Source organism: Rousettus aegyptiacus, unplaced genomic scaffold, assembly GCF_014176215.1.
Source record: "Rousettus aegyptiacus isolate mRouAeg1 unplaced genomic scaffold, mRouAeg1.p scaffold_m13_p_4, whole genome shotgun sequence".
Classification (NCBI taxonomy): domain Eukaryota; kingdom Metazoa; phylum Chordata; class Mammalia; order Chiroptera; family Pteropodidae; genus Rousettus; species Rousettus aegyptiacus.
Genome location: NW_023416307.1, coordinates 132,423,659 through 132,434,547, shown reverse-complemented (window position 1 = coordinate 132,434,547; position 10,889 = coordinate 132,423,659). Strand labels below are relative to the sequence as shown.

At 40.0% G+C, this 10,889-nt stretch overlaps 1 protein-coding gene across 1 annotated transcript; it reads right to left on the bottom strand.

Moving 5' to 3' along the window:
- Nucleotides 1-299: 299 nt before the first annotated feature.
- EAF1 (ELL associated factor 1) lies at nucleotides 300-10,889 on the bottom strand. Its single transcript, XM_016140246.2, has 6 exons — nucleotides 10,523-10,889; nucleotides 8,593-8,687; nucleotides 6,466-6,602; nucleotides 4,665-4,888; nucleotides 2,772-3,005; nucleotides 300-632 (listed from the first exon to the last, which is right to left on the bottom strand). The coding sequence occupies exons 1-6, from the start codon at nucleotides 10,887-10,889 to the stop codon at nucleotides 586-588; spliced, it is 1,104 nt and encodes a 367-aa protein (XP_015995732.2). The 3' UTR covers nucleotides 300-585.

The window sequence follows — 10,889 nt, the reverse complement described above, 5'->3', positions numbered from 1 at the left end:
TTGAACCACAAGAGCTCTAGGGTCCCACCCAACTGACACTCCAGGACTCCTTCTGGAAGTCCATTTCTACACAGGCTTATCAGGCTGGGTCAGATAAAACTTCCTTACCACTTTGTGTCCACAAATGAAAGTGGTTTTAACATACTTCTACACTGCAGTTTGAAGTTTCTCTCTTACACCTTAAAAACTGTATTTCATTTCACTGGTGCACACCACTTGGCCAAACTGGTGGCTGCTGAGGTTTAAAACTGAATCACTGGCCTGGTGAAGATATGGCCTTTGAGTAACCTAGACCAGGGTACACTTGTATGTTTTTCATTAACAGTGTTAACCAAATAGAAATATAATTCTGTTAGGTCTTCTACGGATCTACTTAAACTTTGAAACGTGAGATTGTTCAAAAATTACATGAGAAAATCACCCATCACCACTAAGTTAAAGACTTGAATATCTGAGAGGTCCAGAGCCTCAAACTCCTACTACAGTCACTGAGCCACATTTTCCTCTTGGCAATGGACTTCATGCAAAGTAGCCTGGTCTTGCAGCGTATTTGTGCACCAAAAAGTTGATTCGAAAGATCCAGCTCTAGTCATCACTGTCACTGCCAGACTCACTCAACTGCAAGTCATTTCCTATAAAAAGAAATCAGAATCAAACCAAAAGTACACAATTTAAAAATGACTTCCCCACAATTCTTTGGTTGACTGCCTTGGCTATCACACTATAATAATAGCAGGTCAATTCAATTTAGTAGGGAAAAAAATTGACTTGGCTCATTGACAAAACTGCTCCAGTCAAAACTGTGAAAGAAATGCTATTTTTGGTACCTGCGAAGCATATGAATGCTGTTTACTGGGACAGAACAGGGGACAAGTAGGCTATATAGCTTTAAAATGTGTTAATAAATAGCAAGAAAATATTTTGAAATAACTTTCACTATCTAGAATTTTTCACATTGAGTTGCTTTATAAAAGCTAAAATAACACCAAGTTGGGCTTCCCATTAAGGAAGCTGAATACTGTTTACTCCTGCAACATGCTAATCCAATATCCCCCCCCATATACCTCTATCCAGTATATTCATGTTACTTTAAACCTGAAATATGGACTAATTAGCTTTTTTAAGCTTCAAATTTTTGTTTAGTGTGCATAATTTAGGTTTTAGGAGTGTAGAACATAAGTATTAAACATTTCACTCTAATATGATAAAAAGAATAACAGGCCCCCGATTGATACCAATCAGATTATAACAAAAGTAAACATCTGTATTTTTAGATTGCTAATCTCCATACCAGCTCTTCTCTAAGTTTGTTCTGAGAACCCTCGGGTCCCTGAGACCCTTTCAGGAGGGTCCAACCTCAAGGTCCTTCCTTTTCAAACTACATACATGTGTGATGACAGGTTTTCTTCATAGTTCGACCTAAACAATTTATGGCAAAGGACTGAACGCAGAAGCACATGTAAGAATCCATCTTTCTGCTAAGCCAGGCATTAAGAAGATTTGCAAAATTTTAAAGCAATGTTACTCTTCTTACTAAATATTTTTTGATTTTGAAAATTTGTTTTTCATAAAAAGATTTTGTTAAAATGTGATGATTTATTGTTGTTCTTTTAAAATGGATTACTGAATATTTTTACATTTGAGTGTGGCAAATTTATGCTATTTACTGTGATTTTAGGGTTTACAAGTTGGTTTCAGTTGACAATCCTGGTTTAAGTAACTCTAGTGCTTTACTGTGTATGAGGTATGCAAAGATTAAGGTCTTGCCATTTGAGAAGCTGGAGGAATGGAGGACTTGGGGACTGAAAGAGCTAAAAGGAGTTTAAAGCGCTGGTGAGTAGTGCCACAGTGACGCCCACTATACCATTTTTTTGCTCCTTCTTTCTAAGAGGAAAGAATAATTTAGCATTGATCGGGACAAATAAAGAACTGAGTTAAAGCTACAGTAGCTGTCTGGTACTTTTCCACCATGAATACCAAAATCCCAATGTGAAACTTATTATCCCTAGCCAACTAAAAACAACACCAAGGTATACTCTGACATCCAGAATCTGGGCCCACATAATGAGATAGTAGACAACATCCTTAACTGATATCATATCCCCAGTATTGCCTTCAGACCTTCCAATCTCCTCAAAAGAAGTCATACCAGGGACAGCATTCATTAGGATTCTGGAGAGAGAAAAGGGTAGAGAACCTGCACTCTCCTTACCTCCAAAACAGGGAAATTTGCTCGTCTTTGTGTTCTTCTGCTTTACTTTTGTATCGACTATGTTGAAAGCCACCCAGACATTACTATGTCTCCTCCTTTACCTGCTGCCAAGGGCTAGCTGGTCTCCAAATATGTGCAATAGCATAGGTTCCCAAGACTGTGGGCCATAGGACACCACAGTCTGGAAACACTGGGTTCTTATGACTGTATAAGGATCTGAGGTAGGGTGACAGTACAGTGGCAGGCAGCATCCCTAAAGGCTGATATATGCAAAAATAAAGAGCCTAGCTCTTCAAGTTTCAGTATTTTCCAGAAGTCACAAAACCTAATTTGTGCCAGTGGGGGAAAAAAAAACAACAAACTTTTGAGTTTTGTGCTTCTTTTACTGTTTGATATTTTTACTGTCTTATTCCTTTCTGCTCCAAATTATCTTTGTCAGGATCCTTTCTCATGCCTTAAGTATCTCCAGGTTTATAGATTCTTCTCTCAGAGAAAGAGAAGGTGTACCTCTGGCCTGACATGCCGCCCCTCTCAGTCAGAAAAGAGAAAGCACACTTACTGAGCGTGTTCATGAGCTGGTTGCTTCCTTGTGACCGGCTGGTTCCATTGGCAATGGCCGGCCTGTTGTTGTACGGCTGCTGGTGTGAAGGCTGCGGAGGAGATGCAGGGCCATTGTCCTCACCTCCGCTGCTGGAGCTGTCATCATCGCTTCCTGAGGAGCTCTCAGAGTCTGAGGAGCTGCTACCACTGCTGCTGCTCATCTGTTCAATAATGTCAACTTCAGCCCTCAGCTCTGGAATAAAATTGCATGACAGGGGTCAGTACTGCAACCACCCTCAAGGTAGCACACTGAGCCTTTTATAAATATTAAATTGGCAAAACCTGTAGCAATGAGGAATAACTTAAAATAAACTCCTGCTTCTCAATTCCTTAAAAATATACAAACAAAATAACCAGGCCAAACAAACAAAAACATCTAACCTGTCTCCAGAGAGACAATGGAAACATTAAATTCACCCTGAATAACCAAAAAGCCAACTGTTTCAGGATAATGACTGTTCTGTAAAAGCAATGAATTAAGTCTATTTTGAATTAAGTCTATTTTGCCTTTATCTGGTAGGAAAAAGAAAAGATGGCAAATTATGGAATTAAACTCCAAATAAGAGAATTGCAATATTATGCTAAGGAGCTGAAAAATATTTGACTAGAAACTAGAAAGTCTGAGTGCTTGTTTTGGATATACCTCCTGCCAGCAGTGAGACTAAAGTGGAAGTCAATAAATTTTCCAAGACATTGTAGAAAAATGAAGGGCTAGAGTAGACAGCCTCTGGGGTCCTTTCCAGTTTTCACGTCCCACAAACGGAAGCCTACGGGAGGACCCAAGGTGACTGAAGAAAAACAGTGGAAAACATTCTTCCTTTGCCCTCTTTATGTATGTCAGGTATTGCATTTTTATAGATGTAAAGCAGGGAAGAAAAAACGTGTTTCACCGAAGCATTTCAATGTCACTAAATACATTAAAGATACATGATAGATTTTCCTGTCCAAACACAACTTAAATGGCTATGGTTCCTAAACTGGTAACAGCTAACCACTCAGGGTCCAATTCCTATTTGACTAAAGTGAAAACTTCCATAAATGGCATTCCAATATCCCAGAGGAAAAAAAATCAGGAGGCTTAACAGCTGTGTGCCATGCAGAGTGATTTCGTTTCCTGAAAAATAGCGTTTGTATAAGGTGGTAAAGGCAAACTTCCTAAGGATAACTCTTTACCTTTCCCTGTTTATGACTGTTACGGATTTAATTTTTTTTTTTCATAAAACTTTGCAGATATGAAATATAATACATACCCTCATAACTTCCTGAAATTCTGGACAACTAAAACCATCCACTGCATAGGGGAGAAAGCCAAGGTAAACTTCTTTATCTTAGATACACATTGAAGAGAGAAGCCGGACCAGGCTACTAAGTCTTTCTAGATCAGTGTCCATTTCCACTGGTCCTCATGGCACTTTCATATTTATAAACTTTGTGTCAGCACAAAGCACCCACGTTATGGTATTTTAAATACCCCTCTAAATTAGATACTATACTAACACTGGCACACTTGGTTTCTACTCACAGCACCTTGGAATTTTCTTCTTCCAAAGCCTTAAAGGTGTGCCAGGTGGACCTTTAGACGGTAGTCATGCTTGTTTAAATCCTGGGCTTCTAGGCAGAATGCTGTAAGTATAGCCACAACTGAAGTCACTATGCCTGGACTCCCTTTGTCAAATGAAGTAAGTGGTAAAAGCCCTGACCCTCATCACTTCTGGAATGGTGAACTCTGCAAAAATTTTTCAATGGCAAAGAATGCCCATGTCATTATGTCAATACAGCAGCTTTGTGATGTTCACAAAACATCTACAACATATTCTAAGTTGCAACCGTGCCTCCAGGAATTGTTCTCTACCTCTTTTGATGTCATCCAGCTGAGGTTCAGGTGAAGGGTTATCTTTCAAGGGAGAAGTTTTGGGTCCGACTGGAGGCTTTGTTGGAGCTCTGAATGGCATAGGTGGTGGTGGTGGTGGTGGTGGTGGTGGTGGTGGTGGTGGAGGTGGTGGTGGCTGTGATGGCTGTGGGGGACGAGTGGGCTGCTGTTCCATTCGAGCTTGGATTTTACTGCTCCCCTCAGCCCTGAAATAAGACGGACATTGAATCGGAGGGGCAAAACCAGTGCTTCTGAAATTTGTCCATGTGACTGAGGACCTAGAAGTCTCTGCTTTTAAGAGTGCTGCAAAATATTGACATTTATAATTTTAACATTCGACAACTGTCTATCGTATTCCAGTACTGCACTATGCACCAGAGATATAGAAATGAATACAAAAGACTTGCTGTGCTCAAGGAGCTCACATCTTATAGCAAGAAACAGGTAAAACATACGTAGAATATGATGTGATTATGAGAACCCATTTTACTAAGAGAAAATATGACTATTTGACTTATACAGTGATAATCACAAGAGAATGAGTTATTAAATAGCTGTTGAAATATTGTCTATTTTGCAAATTTTCCCATTATTTACTGCTTGCTCATTTTGTCAGCTCTTGCTGGTAGACGAGCAAAGCATTCTACCCCAAACTGAGAAAATTCTATCCATTAAAAATTTCTTTTGTAAATGGGCTAGGCCAGCACTTCTGAAACTTCAGTGTGCATATAAATCATCTGGAGATCTCATTAAACGACAGATTCCTACTTAGTAGGTCCCAAAATTCTCAACTTTAAACAAGCATCCATGTGCTAAATGCTGCTAATCCCCAAATGACACTGAGTAGTACAAGAAATGCTTACAACATCAGCTACTGAAGGATAACAGCAGCACCTGTTTCATGGAGGTAATTAACACAAATACACTGAGCAGCAGAACAGGGGCTCTACAATGCACTGGACTAAGACAGGTCCCAATGTCACTTATCCGCAGTCTCTTCATCTGTGTATTTATGTTTTTAAGGCTAACAATAGCATCTTTCTAAGAGTTAGTTAAAGATGAGATAATGCCATAAAGTGTCTAGCACAGCTCCTGGCATATGATAACCCCTCAATAAATGGTAGCTTTTATTTTTATCCGAAATGAGTGAAGAAAGATGGCTTGAGGAAGCACAAACAGAAAAACACCAAACTATTAACACTCTTTAAAATGTAATTGCTATATTACAATAATTGCTAAATCGCAATGTAACAACAGAACTACTGGGTTTCTTCTATTTATAAAATGAATTTGACTTAAAAATAAAATCTAATTGGCTTCATATCAAACATATAATGCCTACTGAATTAAATATTAAAGAGAGCTCACTAGCTCAAAAAATAGGCAAAGATTTATTTTAATGGTCTTATAATGACTTCAAATAGATCTTTTTACCCTAATAAAGAATATGCCATTCAATTATTCTTTCATAATTATAAATCTATAAATTTAAAATCATCTCGAGTAGGACTGTATCAAAATCAAGAGATTAACAAAATGAACTTAATTATAAAGCATGTCCTTTCCCCAATGGCTTCACATTTCGGGTCTTAAAGGCATTATGTCTTTCTATTACATTTAAGGAAAAGATATTTTACTTATTTGTCTGAGAAGACAAGTGAAGTTGTTTAGATTATTGATAGGATACTGAGTACCCAGGTGCTCACATCCTTATAAATAATTCAACAGATAATACAAAGATACAGAAACACCTTTTCAGTCTGTTATCTGGTTATGGACATACCTTGTTTTCTTGACCTGAATGCTGCTACTGAGTTTTTCCAGCACATATTCTCCAGTGTCATGATTAATAATAAGCACACAGTCTTTCTGATAAGGCCGTTTGTTCCCCTTGAATACAGTCATTGGTGGTGTGGATCCCTATATGCCACAAAAAGTATAAGATATTGAACGCACAGTGTAAATACATATGTATAAATGTATATATGCCTTACTGTTAAAATGTACAGCTGAAACTTATTATTTCATTAACCATGTCACTATAAAAGTATAAGATGAACAAAACCAACACACCAGTTATAAATGTCAAAACTGAATTTACGGGTGACTCTACTTCATCAAATCTTTTCTGAGAGTGACTCAAAAAGCACAGAATAAACTGATTTCTATTTTAACTCCTGGCTTCCCAAGCAAACATAAAGGGGAAATAATAATATAACAAGAATCTGTGACTGTGCAACTGGTTCTAAGTAATCAAGAAAGGTAATACAAATTTTTAAATTACTGTACATTTTCCTGAGGTTCGGGAAATGTTACAAATAATGGTAAAGTGTGAACTGAGAAAAACAAATTAACCATTACTTGTATTACACTGAGTAGAGTTTTCACTATGAGAAGTAAAACTAGTGAGCCATCTCTAATATTTCCTTGTAATTGTGGAGTCCAGGGCTTCCCCATCATGCCAAGTAACCAATAGAGCATCACCAAGGGCAGTTCATTATTCTGATTGGCTCAGAGTAAGTACATGATGCCACTCACCTGTCTAGGCCCTTTGATCACTAATCCATTGATCTGAGGTCAAATAATTAAATCTTTAAACCAACCATTCAGCCCTCAGCTTCACCCATACCACTAACCCCTGGGCTCTTGGTGCTCCAGAGCAGAAGGTGGCTGGCATTCTCTCAGATCCTTAAACTCTTTCTTCTTGGGCTTTAACAAGGCTTCTGCCTGTAACGCCAACCACTCCCGCTCTTTCAATTGTACTCAACCTTCAAATCTGCTCAAAGGTCACTTCCTTAAGGAAGCCTTCCCTGACTTTCTAATACAAGCACTGTTTTACTGTTTTCTTATATTTAAACTCCATACCATAAACTCCACAAGGACAATGAACTTGTTTTATTCAAGACTGTATTCTCAGTGCCTAGTAATGGACCAGCACACAGTAGGTGCTCAATTAATATTTGCCAAATATAGGATTTAATCCCTGTATAGATTCAAAAACTGTTTGGCTCCTTGACTTATTCAGACAGTAAAAATTTATAGAGTAGAAAGGGGCCTTAGGGACCATTTATCTGACTCCTTCACTTTACATTTGGGAAAGTAAGGTCCAAAGGGAGATGATGCAACCTGGCAAAGGCAGTAGGTAATGAAATAGCAGTTTGAACCGGCAGACAAGTAATTTTTCCAAAACGTAAAGCTTCTAGGTCTCCCTGTCCAAAGTGTTTTCATTCTACCACTGATTAGCAAAAACTTATTATGTTCCAGGACAGGACTGTGACATGCAATGACACATGTTCACTAAGCGTATCTTGTCTAATCCTTTGGACTCTGTGACCAGAGCCCTGCCTTGAGCAAGGCTTCACAAAAGCCTCTCTCTGCAAAGATTCTCAATCCAGCTTTTAACTGGGTTCCTCATGACTCAATTAGCTGAATGCTCTGAACCTCTGGTTCTTGCCTGAAACTATTAGCCTATACTTCACCCCTTGTCAGATATATGAAAGATGTAAATCCTGTTCCTGCCTTCCTTAACCCCTGGCTTGGCAGACCCCATACACCTAAATTATCATTACTGTATATCAGCATGACACTTAGGGCTTTTCTCTGTGGAGTTGCTTGGGGAAAAGCTATGCACATTTGAAAGAGGGGCTAGGTGTTCAGATAGAATCTTTGCCTATTTTGTAGTAAATGGAGGAAAAAGAAGCTTGTGGAAAATGGCAAAGAATCATTTTTAATCAAGCACCTGGGAAGTATGAATTCAACGCCACCCTATATTCCAGATTCCTTTTTTCCTCATGTTGGCCCTTTAGAAAATTAGAAATTTTTAAACAGTAGGAAATTCAAATTGTAATAACATAAAATACAAGGATTCAGTGATTCTACATCTAAAAAAACAACAATGTAATAAACTTACAGGAATATGTGGCAGCGTAATTGTGACTTCATCTCCTTTGCCAACCTGAAGCTCTCCTTCACAGGAAGTATCTATAGATGCTGGCTTAAAATCATCTAAAGGGAAAGGGAAAAAAGTATTTATCTAATTTATCCTAAGGGCTTTCTGGGCATTCTCATTTAAGAATTAAAATGCATTACTCAGATAAATAGAAAATATAAATAATTTAGAATACCAAAAAAAATTATTTCATTGTGGAAAACTTCACATATACAAAAGCAGAGAGAACAGTACACTGAACTCCTATGTACCATCATCATCCAGCTTCAATAATTACCAACTCAGGGACAATCTTGTTTCACTATACCTCCATATTTTTTTCCTCCCACCCATAATGGATTATTCTGAAGAAAAAAATGCTAGAATTGCTACACCATTTTATTAAACAAAGATATTACCTTGTACTCAGTGAGAGATGAAAATTAATACTTATTATTTATAGTAAAGTGTTTTTTGTTAGGGTTGTTGTGAGGATGAAAAGCAACAGTATATTAATAAGATTCTGTGCTTGTTAAACCCTACATGAAATATGAAAGGCTACAGCATCATATAAGCTGATTTCATTTTTGCATAGGAACTGTCAAAAGTAGAATTTGCCATTCAAGTTCCATAGTTTTAATGAAACATTCCTGTAGACGTTTGGAGTAAACGGCTGAACTGCCCAGATTTCTGAATTGCAGTGAAAGTACAACATGGATAGCCATCTTACTCCATTTTAACACACACCTGCCTCAAACTGCAGGCCAGGTGCATATGTGAAGTGTCTCATTCAATTTCTACATTGCCCTTCACTCTACTAAAATATCGATTTAGTAAACTGCTCAGGAAATGATGCTCATCACATTCCTAATACCCTTCTTCTGAAAGAGCTCATCTGCTGTCAGTAGGAAACACAGTAATGGCATGGCAAGTGACCATACAAGGATGGAACTTCATTTTCTAACACGCCCTCTTCCAATGTGTTGAGTCACATCTATTAGCTCCTTTGACAAAAACAAGTCTTAACCAGCATTACCACTACCAAGACAGGAAACCCAGAGCTTGTGAATCACAGAGGGTGCTCAGTCAGCTAATTCCTAAAAGCCAATCTTTACCCAGAACATAGAGTGGAAGTGCCCTCCCTCAACAGAGTCTGTAATCATGTAGAAAAGGAAGGCCCAGCATAATGACTATTTCGACATTCTCTATGCCTGCTCTCTTCTCCTTCCAAACATAGATCAAGTTTTAACTTATTCCAGGTTCACAAATTCTAATTTTATTCTTCACCCACAGGGGATCTGGCCCTCAGTTAAGTCAGGGCAACAGAGGTGTCTTCAAAAGACATCATCAAGTCAAAGGAGGTGCGGAAAGCTGGAGGAGACTCTGATGGGGTGCAGAGAGGATGCGCATTCTTTGGCTGCAAGAGGGGATGAAGCATAGTGTTATAGAGTGTTCAGAACAAAGACAGCAAAGGAAAGAAAGCTGAGGAAAACAGGGGAGAAGAGAATGGAATAGGAGGGAGCGGGTGAGGCTCATGAGCAAACAGGGAGTCCTTGAAACGTGGAGAACCATGGTGGGATAATCAGAAAGGGCGGGGGGGTGGATAAGAGGGAGAACTGGAATCTGATGTAAGGTCACAGTCTTGAAATGAGAAAGGGGCCAATGAACTTAGGAAAACGTGTTTGGCCAAAAGGCAGAAAAACTAGGAGAGACGATGGCTTTGGTATGGGGCGAGTGAGCTGGGGCAGGAGACGGATGGCGGAGGTAAACTGAGGTCTGGGTTAAGAGAGAAAGTAGGTGACGTAGGCAAGGGGTTCCCTGTACTTTGGAAGACCAAAGGAAGAAGGGAGCCGAGATTGGCACAAGAGGCAGCTAGTGCAGACGAAGGGAACCGTGGGGAGCGCTGACTTACAGCGAATGGTGTGGAAGGATGCTCGCGGTCGCTTCTCGAAGCTTTCCCCGAGACGCAGGCAGTGTTCCTCGCGGTCCAGCAGCGGGTTCGCGGTCCCGTTCATGGCCCCCCACGGGCCTCGCACCTGGGCGGGCGCTCCACTGAAGCAGCCGCGGCCCGAGCCTCCGGCGCCGGCGTCCGGAAGTACGGTGCTCCGAGGACACCGCTCCGGAGTGTACCGGGAACCCAGCCGGCGCCCAACCGGGGCCGGAAGCAAGTCTTTACCTCCGCGCCGCGATGGGGGAAGCCCCTGAAGCAAGGCCGCAGGACTTCCGGCGTCGGGGAGGGACTTCTGGGTTCGTAGCGGAAGTGGCGGGGGCGGTGCCAT